The sequence below is a fragment of the Struthio camelus genome, chromosome 6 (genome assembly GCF_040807025.1).
Source record: "Struthio camelus isolate bStrCam1 chromosome 6, bStrCam1.hap1, whole genome shotgun sequence".
Taxonomy (NCBI): domain Eukaryota; kingdom Metazoa; phylum Chordata; class Aves; order Struthioniformes; family Struthionidae; genus Struthio; species Struthio camelus.
The window spans coordinates 34941835-34959783 of NC_090947.1; the positions used below are offsets into that span (position 1 = coordinate 34941835).

Here is a 17949-nt window from a genome sequence, read left to right on the forward strand (position 1 = left end):
CTGGGAGCATCTGGGAGTCCAAATAGTCGTGCTTTTCCCTCCAGGTGCAGACCTGATGGACTCACTGGCCATGCCGTCAGGGGCTGTGTAAGCCTGTAACCAGGCTTTGCCCACGCAGAGCAGCCCTTGCCCATTTCTGGAGCACGGACTGTAAAGTACTTGCACTGATTGCTTGTTTCAGCCAGCGCAATAAATCTTGCGTTCTCTGTAGATGTGCCCTGAAGGATCAAGCTCCTCCTATTGCTAGGAAAAAGGATAGTCTCAGCCTCAGGTGATGAGGAATTTATGGAAGGTATCTTTCTGTAGAAAAACATACATCTTTGTGAGCGGCGAGTCCTCATTGTGCCTGGTTGATTCAGCTGTTGAATTGGTGGTGATTGGGGAAAAAAGACCCTGAGGCTCAGTGCTGGTACTAAGTTTTGCCTGAGGTTATGGATGAGGGTTATGAAGCTAAATATACTTCAGTGCTTTTCTCCTAGAATGGCACCCTGAGCCACTCACTAGGGAAAATTATTTATAAATCCAAAAAATAAATTGAAATCTTGAAGATTATCTACTTTTTTGAAGGCTTCTTGCTTCTGCTTCATGGCCTGGTCTCTGAGCCACTGCGAAAACTCACATCAGCTTTGGGATGCTGTGGATTAGATCGCTGCTTCGTTGCATCTTCCAAAAAGGCTCTGAAATCAATAGTAGAGAGTTGATGTAGCATTTGAAAACTTACTGGCATTTTCTTTAGTATTCCCCACCTTCTGCTTCCAGGGTTAAGATGATGTAACTGACTTATATAGGCCACAACGAGACAGTAGATTTCTTTGCTAGTTAGATAAAATGACTCACAGTCATCCAGGCCAAGTTCGAGTTAGAAAGTGGAGCTTTTCAGGAATGCAATGAAATGAGTGAAATTTTACTAGTTGTGATAGACTGTGGGCTGTTGCAGGACTGATGTTTGTCAGGAGGTGAAAAGAAGCTGGTGTTTTTGTCACAGTGTTTCTCCTTTTCTGCGGAAGCGGAGCACAAGTTAAAAACTGTCTCCCCAAAGCTGTGTTAGTGGCCAGAGCGCAGGTGAGATGCTCCAGAGCACGCAACGAATGTGCGTGATGTGTCGTGTGGATTTGGAGCTGGACACACGGGGCACAACCTGGTCCAGAAAGAAAGGATTTCATGGCTTGACCATTATCATCTAAAAAAGAGAGAGCATGGTCCACCTTGCTCAGCGTTAGTTCTGTGCCTGTTTCCAGTGATGCAGCTGGCACTAGATCTAATGTATGCTTTGTCAGAGTTTAAGAAGCTGCACCTTTCATTTAGTTTTTCAGCTGTGCACTGGCTGTTCAGTTGTCACTAAAGCTTGCTGTGTATGCTGGTTGTTAGAGATTGCTTGTACCCACCAAGCGGTGTCTCCTTGTAACTCTGCAGGAAAATTAATGGTTTTATTTCTTTGTATTTTTCAGATAATCAACCCAAATTTCATTCAAGAAGGTGAGTTGAAGACAGCTGTGCATTGACTTGTATTGACCAGCAAGTCAGCAGCTGTGATTTATTCACATGAGGCAGCGTTATTTCATAGGCATTATCTTTTAGAGCAAAGCCAGGTCTCCCTGCCCTCCCTTGGCTGGGGCTGGTGGGCTAGCCTGGGAAAGCAGTCCTTCTGCAGCTCCCTGGCTCAAAGAGCCTGCAATACACACAAGGCTGAGTTCTCCAAACCTGCCCTCCACCACACTCTCCTTCCACAAAAAAAGTCTCACCTTCCTGCCAGCACACAGACATGCTTTCAGCAGAAAGCACCAGGGCAAGGACCAGGCATCCCAGACCATGGGGGAAAGGCCAATTGCAGGCAAAATGACCCAGCAGTAGCAGTTATCCGTACGCAATTTGGATCTGTGCCTTTGTTCAGGACCCTTAAAACTCGGATACTGGCAGTATCCAAGGGTGCTGGGCTGAGGTGGTGGCACTATGATCCCTGAGGTCCCTGTGGCAGTGATTCTTGAAAGCAATCATCTGGTGCCTAGGGAGGAGCAAGCACCAAGCCTAGTCTTGCCAGCCAAAGGTGCTGCTGTGTTAAGGGGCCCCTGGAAGGCCACGCAGAGGCTGGGGGATGGACAGTCGCTGTTACCTCCTTTGCTGAGCTGAACATCTGGTCTTTAGTGAAGGTGGAGTTTCAGGCCTTCCAGGCCCTAGGACCCTCAGCCTTTTGGGTCCCAGATCTTAAAGGCTTAACTCTGACACAGTCCCTTCTGTAAAAAGTCCCCACAAGTGGTCCTATAATGTGCCCTCTAGGCTTGGATGGGGAATGTGCATTAAGAGAAGGTGTCGCCCCTGTGTTTTGCTCCAGTGGCTCCAGAGTTTCTTGTGCCGTTAGTGGATATCACCTGTTTGCTTGGCGACACAGTGATGCTGCAGTGCAAAGTCTGTGGACGGCCCAAACCAACTATAACCTGGAAAGGACCTGATCAAAACATCCTTGACAATGACAACAGCACAGCCACTTACACCTTATCATCCTGGTAAGGTCCTGCCTTTGAATCCCAAAGTATCTGGTCACGATGGTTGCGTTGCCCTCAAATTGGAATACGGCACCAAGCAGGCCACAAGACTCATTAGAAATGCAGTTAATTAAGGCTGGCCTGATGTTTCAGCACGTCGCTGCACCACACGCCAGCTAGAAGGGGTCAAAGTTTGGGGCTCAGGTAGCGCTACAGTTTCGCAAGCTGACGCAGAGGTATATCCACATGGTACGTTGCTGGTGGAGTGAGCTTGCTCTGATGGTGCTCTGACCAGTAGGCCATGACTTAATGAGCCAGCTTCGATCCAGAAGCAATTAGTATGTTTTTCAAGCTTTGTCTAATATTGCCTCTCCTTTGGTGGGGCTTAGCTGCTTTGATTTGGTTGCCCTGCTTGCCTTTGTGAGCCCTCATCAGCTTACAATATTCTTTGTTTGCATACTCATATCACTGCGAATTTTCTCGTCTCCTGGGCAGTGGTGGTAACTCATGCAGCTTTCCAAAGCTGCTGTTCTAAAAACTGCCTGCATGTGCTCCTGGGAAAGCAACAGCTGGCTGTGCTTAGCCATAAAGATGCTTGTCATGATGTGGCCAGCCCAGCTAGGGAGGAGGAAAACCATCTTTATAATAAACACTGGGAAAATCTGAAAAGACTGGGAGTTGAATTCAGGTCAGGTAACAGCCTGCTGCTGGATGCTCATCTGCAGCTTATATAAGCTATTTGGGCCAACAAAATTGAAGTGGAAATCTCCAGGAGGCAATCTTTCATGTGAACTTTTCAGCACTTCTGGCTCAGGCTGAGATGAATCCAGGGAGTACGAAGTCAGTGAAAGTGAAAAACGAGTACTAAGAAAGAAGGGGTTTTATATGTTCAACAAAAAAAAATTGGGCCTGATCAAGAGATTCCCTCAGAGATGGTTGGTGTCTGAGGCCACCCCAGGGCACTCACAACTGTATTTTTGGCCGTTACCCAGTAGATTGCTAGTGCCCATAGCTTCAGGCTTCTAGCTGGGATTTGGACGGGGGGATATTTCCATGTGGGGCTCTGTTTTACATCACGCCTGTGCATTCACTCTCTGTGCACTATCAGCACTTGTATTGTCTTGTTATTCTTACTTGTTTTTCAGTGAAGACACTGCCTGCCAAAGAGAGGCCCAACAGATCAGTGTCTGTCTTACAAATCTTGCTGGCATGAGTGTCTGGACTGGGGGGGAAGGGGATATTTCTGTCCTGTTTCTAAACGAGCATAGGCAGACCAGCAAAAGTCCCAGTGTCCATTGCAGTTATACCAGCAAATGTGTCTTTTTGCAGTTTCTGATAGATTATACCTTCACAAAGTAGTCTAGTTTTGCCACCAAAGGAGTTTATTGTTAGCTGTAAGCTAGAGCTCCTGTACAGCTAGAGCAGTTACACAAGCAAAATCCTTTAATTCAAGCCAAGTTCCTTAAACTGCAGATTGCAGATTGCAGTGTGCAAAGCTAGCTGACTATGTACAGCCCTGCTATAAATTCACTGGGTTTAGCAGAGCTGTTTGTTTGCTCAGATTGGCCCACCCCCGTGCTCAAGAACTTGGCACTCATGTTCCTTATCCCTTGCCATTGTTGGATAGTCCGGTCTTCTGACTGATGGGGGCTGGCAGCCGCCTTAGATCGACTCCCAACGCATGCTCCGCAGGGCTGAAGCTTTCCAGAAACGTTAGGCGCCCCGTGCTGCGTGACTGACTGGTGTATCTGCAGGAAGCCCAATGTGTCCTGTGTGTTTTGGACTCGCTGCAAACGCACAGGAGCTCAGCACTTCCTCAGCTAAAAAAAAAAAGGTGCCTGGGGAAGCCTTTCTGGGTGTGTGGGGTCTAAGCACCCAGCTCTGGACAAGCGCAGCAAATATTGGACTTGGCTTGCTGGCTTAGTGATCATTGCCCATCTCCTTTCAGGCCACAGCAGACAAATAGATTTACCCTGCAGGCCCCCATTTGGATAATTCTACTTGAAGTTTCATTAAAGGCCTAATCCTGACACAACATCGTTGTCTTTGGGTACTAGACTTGCTGGGGGGGTGATCCTGCAAAGGAGTCAAAAGGATTTGCATGCACATGTGTTTGTAATGGAGTAGGAGAGAAATCAGTGTAAAAAGCGTTAGCGAGTGAAGCAGCATTTTATAATCTGGGCTTCCTACATCCATAGCGACTCCGGGGAGCTCACCCTGAAGATCTGTAACCTGATGCCTCAGGACAGCGGCATTTACACATGTGTGGCAACTAATGAGCATGGAACAGCATCAACCTCTGCAACGATCAAAGTCCAAGGTAGCGTATCTCACCTTAACACTGAGTATTTCTTCTTTGCGGGGTCCCTTTGCGGTGGCTGGGAACACCCAGAAATGTGGTGTAAAGGCAGCCAGATGCAGAGCTGGAAAGTTAACTGAAAAGTTAAAACCATACAGCCTTTCCTTGGCCACGGCTCCCACTGATATTGGCAGGCATTGCAGCTTCTTTGCTCTTAAGTCATCTGATGATAAGCATCACATTTGGGGATCTAAAATGCGTCAGCCTTAGTCGAGCTCCTGCGTCCTGCTCACAGTGCAGCTTCCCAGGGGCTGGGGGAAGCGGAGCTCCTCGGGCTGCAAGTGCCATGGGGAATCGCCTTTGCTGCTGGTCCTGCCCCAAGGGCGCTTTGCTCCTTAGAGCCTGCCTGAAGCAGGGGACCGGGATCTAGTGATGCTCACTTTCAGCCTCCCTCTCTTTGTGGGGGACAGAGGAGATGAGGGTGAAAATTTGACCCAGGGCAACTGTTCTGCAGGGACTCAACTCTGAAAAATGTCCTCCAAGCCTGAATTCTCAGCACCATAATTAGTGACCCATCTAATTGTAACAAATACGAAATGATGAGCTGATTGCTCATGACCTCCAGCTCTGGAAAAGGATATGCTAGCATGAGAAATGAGAGGTGCCTGCCACGTTAAAGGGGATGGCATAGAGATGGATGTCTAAGTGGTGACTTAGGGATGCAGGAGTGTCACAAGTGTTTAGGAGTTGATTTGTTTGTTCTCACAGTTTGCCCTAGAAATATAATTTCCCCAATTCATCAAAACAAGTTAGCGGCTGCATTAACTGCTGCTGTGCTGAAGGGAGCCCTGAGCAAAACGCAGGGGTAATAGTGGTCATTTGTCGATCTACTGCCAAACGTATCAGGTGCCATACACGCGGGAGCACTTTGAATGGCTTTCTTGTGTCATTTTGTGGACACTTCAAGGGTAACTACTTCTCTTCCTCCAGAAGCTCACCTGCTGCTCGGTGTGTTCCTTGATACCATGGGCTTTGCATCGGGTCTTGAGCTGGAGCAAAAATTAGCAGCAGAAATTGCGAGAGGCTCTGCATTTAGAGCAGCTGAGCTCGAAACGGCAGCTCCTCAGCACCCGAGGAGCGATTCACCCAGCCGTTCTCGCAGGCCAGCGTGGAAGGCGTGCACATTAGCAAGCTGGCCTCAGTGATGGTGACGATCAATAACTGCAGTTGCTTCCCTTTGCTCCCTAAATGCTACTATGAAAATGGGCACTTGGGAGTCACACTGAAGTTTGTCACCAGCTGAGAGCAGAAAGAAATTCCCACTGCGCTGTAATATTGTGTAACCTTGTCCAGGCAGCAAGGCTTGCAAGAGCCACTATTTTTTTGTAGCTGCTGGTACGGAGGTGTCAGACCCAAGGTGGTAGGTGAACAGGACCGTGGCGTTGCCTTTCCTGTGATTTCGCTCTTGACCCACAGTAAACCAGGATGTTCCCTCTGCAAGGGGCAGCCACTGCTTAGTGACCCGAACCATGTACTAGATCTTCACAATAAAGCACTAGCGCTTTTTGACATGTGGCTGGATTGTGTGCTTGTTTTCTGTTGCCAAGGTGTCCCAGCTGCTCCAAATCGCCCCATTGCTCAGGAGAGAAGCTGTACCTCTGTGATCCTACGCTGGCTACCCCCATCCAGTACAGGAAATTGTACCATTTCAGGCTACACTGTGGAGTACAGAGAAGAAGGTAAGGGGTTTGGGCTGCGCTCATGAGCTGAGAAAACGAGAATGAAGTAGTTTGTCCTGATGGACTAACAGATCCCCAAAACCATCCTTGCCACCACTGGTACCCCTGGTGCCACTCTCTGTTGCTCATAGATGACAAAGCCAGAAGAAACCCTTCTGTCGCACAGTCCAGCTTTTAGTGCATCACAGACCTTTCTCTTTCCTCCGGTCACTTAAAGCCAGTAAGTGTGTTAGGCTAAAACGCATCCAGCGGTAAGGCATCCTTTCCTCGTTTGCATTCTACCGTTGTGGTATCAATCCAGCCATTCTGGTGTATTTTTTTCTGGGACTGCAAAAACAAGCAGCCTCATTATTTTTTGGTCTGGATAGTGTTGCAGATTCCTGCATACTTTTCAAGCTCAGCTCTGATATCCATTTGTTCTTAACTCCAAACGTGCTTTCCCCCCTGCAAAAATAAATGGATAATAAATGCACTGTTGTTCCTGTATGCACAGGCATGTTCGCTTGCCAAGGGATTTGAAATGAGTCCCTTTCTGCATTCTTCCTGCAAAGGTGTGATGCTACCTGGGTGTAAACCTTACCTTAGGTATGTGGCCACCTATTTTTTCCCTTCAGCCTTCAAAAAGCCCTATCCCGTATTAGTAAACGTGCCAGCTTAATCACACCATCGTATTAATCCCTCTACTTAGCAAATACTCTGCCTTAACCCTCACTGTTGTCATCAGTATGGCTGGCACGTTTAAGAAAGAGTAAAAGCTCTTCTATTAACAACAGTCATCAAAACAAATAGTATAACGCATAAGTGTTTTCAATATTTCTCCCACTCTAAAGAAATCACTGACTTTTCCTTGCACAAGCAACCTTGATCTTGTAGGTGGGACTTGGCAATCTGAATTTTCCAGTATTATACATGAAATAAATGGGTCATGATAAATAACGTACAGCTAAAAAGCCGTGAACTTACCAGTTTTAAGATAAAGTTTGATATATTCATGAAAGAAATTATAGGATGTGACAGGGATCCTTTTCTGTTCTGTGACCCTATATATTCCTGTGAGATGGACAAAGCATTGCTCCTTTTGAGGCCAAGGGTTAGGCAACGTTTGGGTTTTATTTCCGTTAGGAGGAGGAACACGTGATAGAGTTGCACATCAGTGCAGTCCTGTTTATCTGCAAAGGGCCCATGCTAAGCCTCAGGAAGCCGTTTCTCCTCCTGCAGCTCCAGGCTTCCCTCTTGCCACCGCTTTCTCTGAAAACACTTGGTCTGTGAAAGCGCTTTGACTGCACTGAAGCGCTTTCTCAGCTTCACCGGGGACTTCCTTCCCACCTCCTCTGTGTTTTTCTTGCAGTATTTCTGCTACTGTTTTTCTCATAGCAGAGTTGTCATTAAATCAGTCCTCTGTTCTTGTCTGTCTTATCGCCCGCCCAGAGAAATCACCTGTAGTATGCAGCCACTGCCAGACTTCTGCATTCATCATCTTGTTCTTGGGCTTGACTGTCAGTCAAGTGAGGGACATCTCATTTAGCCAGACTGGAAGGTGGCTGCAACACAAAATAGCTCCCTATTGTCCAGGTCTGGTTTAGCCACAATAAATCAGTCTGTCTTAGCTTTGTCTTTTAAAAAGCTGGTGGATTTTAACCCCCCAGGGCACTCTCCCTTGCATGAGTTGGGCAGAGCAAGTCTCTGTGCATGCGTTGTTCTTGCGCTGTTATCGGTTTTTGAAGAGGCCTCTAGCATTCTCCTGTATACCCCCTCTCGGGAAGCAAGGACAGGCTCTGGGTTCACATAGTGAGACTGTGTTTCCTCAGCTCTCCTTCTCTTCTTCCTTCTCCCTCCCCTACCCCCGTAAAACGCAGGCTCACAGGTCTGGCAGCAGTCAGTAGCCTCAACTTTGGACACTTACCTCGTCATTGAAGACCTGACCCCGGGCTGCCAGTACCAGTTTCGAGTGAGTGCCAGCAACCCCTGGGGGATCAGCTTGCCTAGTGACCCATCCGAGTTTGTGAGGCTCCCCGAGTACGGTAAGTGGGCACAGCGAGGAGGGGTGATGCTTCAGAGTGAGCAGGACACCTGATGCGTGAGGTCAGTGCAGCGAGCTGGGCTTGTGCTTTGATGAGTCCCAGTAAAAGTGTCGATCCTGAAGCTGGCATGAATCTGAGAGAAAGAGAGGGAGATGCTTAGAGCCAGTTCCTGCCTCTGGAAGGACTCCTCACGTCTGTTCCTCCATACTAGGTCTCCTGAACCCCACCTCTGTGACAGAAGCTCTTGCAATTTCCCAGCAGGTCCCATCTTCTCCCTGATTCCTGCCCCTAGACCTGCGCTCCCTGGCTGCAGCATGAGAAGAGCAGCCCCACCCCACCCGCGCTGGCATGGCTTGGGTTAAAGGCCGCTGCCGTCATGTACTTTACTCTTTAGGTACCTGCAGAGAGGCTTGGGGCTGTGCTTGACTTCTGCATCCTGCCCAGTGAGCTGCCTGCGTAGCAAAGGTGCAAAGCGCCACCTTCCCAGCCCCAGAGCAAGGCCTGCAATGCCGGGGGCTCCTCTTGCTGGGTACTTTAACTGGAGTCTGCAAATCAGTTTGCAAAAAGTAACCCTCCCAGCAGCAGCCCTGCCGTAGGGAGGCTGTGCTAGAGGCAAGTCCGCAGCGCACAGAGCTGCGGGAGTTCAGGGCAGAGCTGACCCAAGAGGTGCCACAGACAGACTTCCCCGCGTTTTAGTAGCTGCAGTGCGTAACTAGGTCTCTGACCGACCTGGATAGCCTGGGCTGGATGAAACAAGAGCTTCTCACATCTTTGCTGCTGATGCCTGCGCAGGCTGGACTCGTGCCCACGTGCCTAGCCCTGCCATCCCGGTACATGCAGATGTGCCTTTAGCCTGCCTGTGTTGTACTGTGGCCCTCTGGAACGGCCTCGAATTGCAAGGACAGATTTGAATTCACCCTACAGACACCCTCCTCTAGATTTAGTGGTCTACACACTGGAGTTGTGCCTGAAAGGTATGATATTGGGCTCTTAGCAGTAATGTTTGCTGTTTTAAGTAAAATATTCTTGCATACATTTAAAATATGTAGTCTGTAGTCCACAGGAGAAACTCTCTGTAATGTTACACTTTCTTGAATGTGCTTTCTTCTCCCGAAGACTCTGCTGCTGATGGTGCCACTATTTCGTGGAAGGAAAACTTTGACCTCGCTTATGCAGAGCTGCATGAGATTGGGAGGTAATACTAACCCTGCTTATCACTGCAATAAAACATCAAAACAACGGCTTAAGGCTTCTTCCTTGGAAAAAGGTTTAGAATGCTTTTTGCAGTTGGCTCAAAAACTGCTCCTTGTTTCAAAGAGCATTGCACATTAAGTTTTGGCTAAAATACAAACTGGTTAAAATACTGACTAAATCTTGTTTTTCAAGACCAATTGTGATCTCAGGTTTGTAACTTGGAAATGAGTGACAAAATGCAAACCTCTAAATGATTAGGCAGCTCAGACTTTGTCAGCCACTGCCGGCTATTGCTGTTATCTTCTCTGACATCTCTGATTTGATGTGAGCTTTTGAAGTCATGATAATTTGCCAGTTCTGGATGTGCTTAAACCTCAAAGACTGAGTTTGTCCAAACACTTGGGCGTGTGACTGACTTAAATCACATGCTTAAGTGCTTTGCTGAATGGGATGGTCAGTTAAACAGGAGTCCAAATATGTTGTCAGCCCTTGGTGCTTTGTGCAGGCAGTAGATAAGGGACATAAAAGCAATACAGATTAATGCACTTGGTTCTTTATCTCAAAGATCAGAGCAAGCAATTCAAGGGCTGAAGGACTAGGAGTCTGTTCAGTAGAAAGAAGAGTGATATATTAATAATAGGCCAAATTCAACACATGGTTTTGTTAAGTACTTTTACCTTCAGGATTGGTACTGGGCACTAGTCTACTATAAATTTCCTAAATGCTTTCATGTCAGCTTCTTTGCTCTTAATTACTTACCGTATGCCCGAAACAGTGACACAAAATGATTGGCTAGTGATTATTTAACAAGGTTTTTCTTGCAGCCATCAGAGAAAGTTTGGGCTCTTCAGTAAAGCAGCTGGGGAGGGGAGAGCTAGAGCAAAAAAAAAAAAAAAAAAAGATGAACCTGTAAAAGTAGCGGCATAAACTGATCCCAAGGGAGATTGTTAGAGGGCATCACTGTGGCTGCACAAAGCAAAGTGACTTTGTTTGCTCTCGATGTTTGCTAATCCCCAAAGAATCTATAGTCCCAGGGCAAGAGACAGAAGTTCTTTGTTGGAAAAGGCTATGAACAACTAGATAAATCTGATTCGTTGTGAAATATTAATGCACTGAATCAAATAACACTTTGAAAATCAGTCTGTTATTGTACTGAAAAATAGGCATGATTTATTCATGGGTCTCCTTCATTATTCTGTCTTTTTCAGGGGACGATTCTCCATAGTAAAGAAATGTGTTCACAAAGCCACTCGGAAGGACGTTGCTGTAAAATTCATTAGCAAAAAAATGAAGAAGAAAGAGCAGGCCGCGCATGAAGCAGCTTTGTTACAGCACTTACAGCATCCTCAGTACATCACTATCCATGATACCTACGAGTCTCCTACTTCTTACATCTTAGTTTTGGAACTGTAAGTATGTGCAGGGCTTACTCAAGTTTCTGGGTGGAAATCACAGCCCTATTCAAGTTAAGGATAAAATTCACCCTGACTTCAGCAGGGCAAAGATTTTGTCACCTGTTTTTTCTTGTTTGTGACATCTGGTGACATAGCCATCTTCTGCTGACTTTCCACTGCCATTTCCTTGCAGTAAATAAGATCCAGGCTGAGAAATGAATCTGCTCCAGTGAAGCTTGGGTAATTGTATCAGCAGCTAATTTAGCCCACTGAATAGCATCAGATTTATTGGGGCAGTTTTGTCCACTTTTTGTATCTGAGTAAATGTGCATCAGCCAGATTTAAACCTATGTCATTCTAATGCTTTTCGGTGATGAAAGTTGTATAGCAACTATGCTTGCCCCCTGTAAGGAAATAATAGCAGCTGAAATCCAAAACACGTCTTTGTTACAGTATAACCAGCAAAGCATATTTGGGCTATTTGCTTATTTACTTCTATAGATAAGTGAAACTAGGTGGAAAACTTTTATTGGGTTAGTTTTCCCACAGAACATATTACCAGCTGAAAATGTCAGTGATTTTTTTTCTGCATTATGCAACCAGCTCTATAAATAAATAGACAAATCCAAGTAATTAAATGGATCTGTTTTTCAAAGGAACTGCCTCCATCTATTGAATACATCCTTGAGCAAATTAGTGTACTTTGAGAGTGCTGCTAAATTTTTCAAGAATTGGGGATAACAATTGAGGATTAATCATTCTACCACTTCCATAGCCCGCAGTATCTTGAGATATCATTAAATACTCATCAGATCTTTCATTTTAGCTTCCTCCATTTTCATGTCACAAAGTTTCCATTGCAGTTTTTTTTCCAAATATTAACCGTTCCTGGAGATGTCATGTGATCTTTCGTGTGCGGGGTGCGATTTGTTTGCAGGATGGATGATGGTCGTCTCTTAGATTATCTAATGAACCATGATGAACTTATGGAGGAAAAGGTAGCTTTCTACATAAGAGACACAATGGAAGCCTTGCAGTATCTTCACAATTGCAGAGTGGCCCATTTAGACATAAAGGTAAGAAGAAAAGAGAATGAAGCTATTATTCAGTGGCCTAGTACAGACAGTTCCCTGCTGTACAGACAGTGAGGAGGTGCAGTCTGTGCCCCAAAGAGATGATCACCTAAAGGGACAAGCACTCTCCTTCAGACCTCTTGTGCGCTAGGTGACCAGAGAAGGGACTTACTGACGTGCAGCGTGAGGCCTCTTTCTTCCTTTGAGTAAGAGACGCACTGTTTCCTTGATTCATTGGTTTGTTCTCCAGGGCTTTCTGGAAGAGGGATTCAATGAAGGAGAGGTGTGTCTGACACAGGAGTGAGATGTCAGCAGCTCCTGAGTGAAGGGGAGGTATAAAATAAGTCCACAGGTATGGTTTGGGCTCAGAGCTGTACCCTCTTAGCTACCAAGCCGGCTTGTGCTCAGAGCAGACCAGGAGAAATGCATGTCTCCCTGGCATGTTCAGCGAGGCCATGGAGAGCCCAAAGCAAGGGCAGATGAGGGGGAAGGCGAGCGGCGGGGGAGAGGGCTGGCAGCAGCAAAGGAAAGCAGCAAGCTGCATCGTACTGCTGAGCCTCGGAGGGGAGTAGGGTGGGAAGCAAACCCAGTGAGAGGTTCAGAGGAAAAACAGGCTGTAATTTGGAGGATAAATGCAGGCAGTCTCCAGGGTCACAGTCAGTCAGATGAGCACAGCTCATACTTTCTTTTGTCAGCAAACCTGGCAGGAGGCACCGTGCTGTCCTGGATTCGGTATCATAACGCTGTCCTCACCCACAGCCTCGTGTTCTTGGCTGACAGAGAATCAGTGACTGAAGTTATGATCAAATGTTTAGAGTTTTGTGGTCCACAGCTTTGATTCAGGTCACCATGGGTATCAGATAATTTATAATTTACTTTATTAGATGCTTGTGCAGACTTAAATGTCAATTAAAAACAGAGACTGAGCGACGAACATAACTTTCTCGTATAGTGGATGTTGCCGCACCTTGGAGGTCACTTCTAAACTCTGCAATCCCCAGGCATGTCAGATGAGGTGGAGTTTTCATTCTTCCGCTGCCTACTACAAAAAAAGAAGAGTTTTTTTGTAGAATATCTTTTGTGAAAATTAGTCCCAAAAGGCTACATTATCCAGGTTTCTTTCAGTGAGATTGTTTGTATTTTCTGTTGTATTTATAGGACCTGTCAAAAAGTAGTTATTATTTATAGGTAAGAAATTGCACTGAATTCTCTATTTGATCATAAGATACTTTCCAAAAACAAGTGGGAAGTCTATTTTCTGTGACCTATTTACAGTTCTCGTGACCGAAGCATGCTAAATAAAGTATCTTCTGTTGCTAAGTGGGAAGCAAGAGACAGCGGTAGTGACAGGAGACTTAGCCATGAACCAAGTCTTGACCCAGGATCCTGGTCAAAAGCATGTTGATTTTGTTGGTAGAGACTGTACAAGAGAAGAGCAAGTGGAGACATTTGAACAGCAGTGTAATGAGGTTTGCTTTATATATGTAGACATGAGGTAGCAGTAAAATATGCATGAGGATAAGAGGCTATAGGACGGATGCATGGAGATGTGAGTCTAGAGAAGATGCAAGAAGTAAATTTAGAAATCTTCAGAGCGCCAACAAAGGAAGCACAATCCATGCTAAGCCCCCAGAGCAGAACGTACAGGGAATGCTCAGTCTCCCACTGAGAGAGAGAGATACATCTTAAATATTGGAAGAGTTAGTGGAACGGGGGGGAAAAAGCTGGGATGAAATGTAACGGCACTCTGGCTTGGAAGCTGTGTATACTAGCGTATACACAGCTAGTATAGCTGTGTATAGTATATATGGGAGGACTGGCAGCTACATCCAGTCAGTTGACAGCAACAGCAATGGTTTGCACTGGAGCTCCATTCAAACTTACATTGTTATGTTGTTGTGGGAGCAAACTTTAACGTTTACTTTCTAAAGAACATTCCTGCTTCAAGTTATGCACATATATGTCGTCCACTTGTCATGTAAACAAATGGCATCTAAAAAAACTGGTCAGAGATACAAAGGTCTTGTGTCAAAATTTAAAAAAAAAATCTGTCAGTGTGCTTGAGCTGTAGAGATTAATTTGGGAAAATACACTGCTTTGCAGTGTTCCAGACAAAGTGAAAAATCCCATTATGTTGCAGTAGCGTAAAATCAGGATGTCTTCATTGCAACTTAAGTGTTGATTTGAATTTTTAGCCATGTAAATAGGAGCTGAGCTGGTTCCTAGTCTCTTCTGTGTTGTACTTTACACATCTGATCAAATGTGAGCTTTGATTATTAAACCTAAAAAGCAAAGCTAAAGACTTGGATAGGGGCTTATGTTAGGAGCTTACACGTTACATTTACAAAAACAAAATATAATTAAGTTGTCATTATTATCCTTTTAACAGCCAGAAAATCTGCTCATTGACTTAAGAATCCCAGTACCTCGTGTCAAGCTCATAGATTTGGAAGATGCAGTGCAAATCACAGGTCATTACCATGTCCACCATCTCCTCGGAAACCCAGAGTTTGCAGCGCCTGAAGTTATCCAAGGCCTTCCTGTCTCCCTGAGCACGGATATCTGGAGCATTGGGGTTCTCACCTATGTCATGTTAAGTGGTGTCTCTCCATTCCTGGATGAAAGCAAAGAGGAGACTTGTATCAACGTGTGCAGAGTAGATTTCAGCTTCCCACCTGAGTACTTCTCTGACGTGAGCCACGCTGCTAGGGATTTCATCAATGTTATCCTCCAGGAAGACTTCCGGAGAAGGCCGACAGCAGCCACTTGTTTACAGCATCCCTGGCTGCAGCCACACAATGGCAGCTATTCCAAAATCCCACTGGATACCTCTCGCTTAGCTTCCTTCATTGAGCGCCGCGGACACCAGTATGATGTGCACCCAGTCCCCAGCGTCAAGAGTTTCCTAATGAGCAGGCTGAATCCGGGAACGTAATGCAATCGATCCCTGCAATGCTACGCTGCTGGTCCTGAGGCAAGATGCAGGGAGCGAGTAGGCACATAGCAGATCTGTCTGTATATAGTTCTGTATGCAGCGTTGCATTTCACGCAGTTTCCCTAACGGAGGGGTACAAATCATTCCAGAGGTCGCAGTATCTGCCCAGGTACTCAGAACCAAAGCGAAGGGGGATGACGGCGGCAGGTACTGGCTTCCCTCCCCTTGGCAGGCTCTTCTTGGGAAGCTTGCTATTGCCATGTCCGCCATAAAATGGGGCTGTCAGAAACAAACACCAACTGGAAACGAGAGCCAAAATTGCAGTTGCCTTATTGTTTGAGATGCAGCCTTCTGAAAAAATCCTCTTGATCTTGCCGAACTGATTTCAAGATACATGACTGATTAGGAGTAGAATAGTGTGTGGAGGAATAAGACTAGGCTGACCTTAGTGTGTACTGCAGAACTGGACTGAATTGAGTTCTTGCTGAAGTCGCTGTAAGCCTGCTCCAGGTGAACGGATGGATTTTGCAAGCCCTGTATGCCCAGATCTCCCTTGATTTCTGTGGAGACTCTGCCTGCATAGGACATGAACGATCAGACCCTACTCACTGTTGGATCAGCTTTTGTGGTGGCGTGGCTTAGAAACGCTTTCGTTGTTGTCGAATAGACAAAAATCCCATGTTAATCCTTGGGCTTTCGGCTATGTCAGGTCAACATGCAGTACCTGTTGGAACTACAATTAAGGTAGTGAATTAATTGGAGCATACAGCTGTTTTTGACTAAGCACAATGGGACTATGATGGGTTTTTTTTTAAAGCATTTTATAAACACTGTACAGAAATCTTTTGCAAAACCTGTGCATTGAGAAAAGGCCGTGTCCAATTTTTGCAGTATCTGTAAACTAGATGATGATGATGATGAAGACAATTTTTTCTATCACAGGTTTTCAGTATACATATATTGTATCATATATAAAAATATATATATATAAGGGATCCTGTTCCATTTCTAGCTTCAGAATTGCTTGGCCCAAAGTCCATCTAAAGCCTTTCAAAGTGCAGTAGGAGTGGTGAGTTCATCCTTGTGCTTACAGCTTGAAAATCGTTTTCAATGTGTAAAGTGTCATTTCATTTCCAGACTTGTAAATATCTCTCCAGCTGCCGTTAGCACCTCATCACCAAAGCATTCGTAAGCATATTTTTATGTCCAAAGCCTAATTTGTGATAAAGGAGAAAACAGTCACAATTAAAATAGTTCTCTCTCACAAGCCAAGTTGCAACATCATCGTGTTGATGTTACGGTGTCGGCACCAGCCTTAAGTATAACCAACATAGGGAGTCTGCAGTGACAAGTCAGCAGTTCACAGGCTGGCCAAATCTTCCACTATTTAGCAGTGGTATTGGAAGGGGAAACGCCTCCCTGGCTGGTGCTTCCCCTTCCTGCTTCACACCATAAAGCCCTACAGTCTTGTAGGCTGAAGATCCAAAAGATTTTTCCCCAGCATGTGAGTGCATTGCCTCAGCGCTGAGTGCCGTTGCTGTGCCTGCAATAGGGAATGTCAGTTGTTACCAAAGGTTTTCCTAGGGAACAGGGCTTGATCTGACCATATGTACTCAGTATAGACTCTCCTGAGATATCTTGTAAGGGCAAGAGTCAGATGCAGTACACCATCCAAATAATTGCACTGTGAACTTGGAATATATTTGCAGCAGCAAAAATGGGCTCTGCCAGCAGGTGGTGGAGATACTCTGCAAGAACTGTTAAATTCTCCGGGCTCTGCTCACCCTTTTTGTGATCCACCTCCAAGCTCAGTTTCAGGAGACCTGAACCTTCGCTTTGTGCTTGCTCTACCAGTATGCTGGGGCAGTCAGTATAGTATGTTACTGGACGAGGAAGGAGGCACAGCAAACTAAAACATTCAGCGCTAGATGTACGCGATGCACCAACAGACCTTTGAGATCCGGGAGCCACAGCCAGAAGGGTGAGCCAGGGTCTCTGAGCAGAGTCAAAGGCAGCACAACGTTCTGCGTGAACGACAGAAATTTAATACAGGGGAAAGTCATGGAAAGGCTTGGAAGAGAGGGTGTTCACAGAGCGCTGAAAATCCTTAGATCAACTAGGACCTATTTCAGTTTCCCTCTGTAGCGCCACAGCTAATTTTCCAAGCAATTCAGCAGCGCCTCTTAGATGAAGAACAGACTCTCATCCTGAGCAGGAGTGCAATGTATGCGATTTCTTTGCAATCGAAACGTCTTCAGACAGCAGTCATCAAGGGGTCTCTTTAATTAGCACCAGCCTCAGGTACTTTCTCACTACAGGACTGTTTGTACTTTCCTTCCTATTTGTCAAAATTGGCTCTTTGCGCTGTGATTGTGCTGCCCTTAAAAAAATGTTTACGGAAGTGTGGTTTATAAAACCCACAGCTTTTATTAGGCCTGTGGGTACAGTTTAAGCCACAGTCTTTCTGCTTGGCATTAATACAAACAAATTATCATGCATCACATGAAATCTGGAGTTATTTATCATTTTATTTTCTTTCTTCCTGCATTCACATCTCAAACTGCTACAACAGACACTTTGGCCATGTAGGAGGAAAAAGCTGGACTGATGAAGGGACAGTTTGAGCATCCAGTTGCTATGACATAATAGAGGGAAAACAAAAGGCTGAAAGCAGGTACGTTTTTAGTTTGTGGTGCCTAGAGTCAAAGAAAGAGGTTCCTCTTCAAGGGAGCCTTGGAGGTGCTGAACTCTTGAAGCTTTTGAGTGCTATGGGGTTGTTTCCCTTTATGCCTTTGCTTTTTCCATATTCATATC

At 45.7% G+C, this 17949-nt stretch overlaps 1 protein-coding gene across 5 annotated transcripts in view; it reads left to right on the top strand.

The window, feature by feature from the left end:
• Window positions 1–17949, top strand: part of KALRN (kalirin RhoGEF kinase) — a 528885-nt gene extending 510936 nt beyond the window's left edge. For all 5 annotated transcript variants that reach the window (XM_068949099.1, XM_068949100.1, XM_068949097.1 and 2 more), the window contains 9 exons: window positions 1449–1476; window positions 2330–2501; window positions 4679–4800; window positions 6387–6518; window positions 8375–8539; window positions 9656–9734; window positions 10942–11142; window positions 12065–12203; window positions 14590–17949. In XM_068949099.1, coding sequence (XP_068805200.1) covers window positions 1449–1476; window positions 2330–2501; window positions 4679–4800; window positions 6387–6518; window positions 8375–8539; window positions 9656–9734; window positions 10942–11142; window positions 12065–12203; window positions 14590–15135 — 1584 coding nt within the window. In that variant the 3' untranslated portion in view covers window positions 15136–17949. The remainder of the gene's footprint in view (window positions 1–1448; window positions 1477–2329; window positions 2502–4678; window positions 4801–6386; window positions 6519–8374; window positions 8540–9655; window positions 9735–10941; window positions 11143–12064; window positions 12204–14589) is intronic.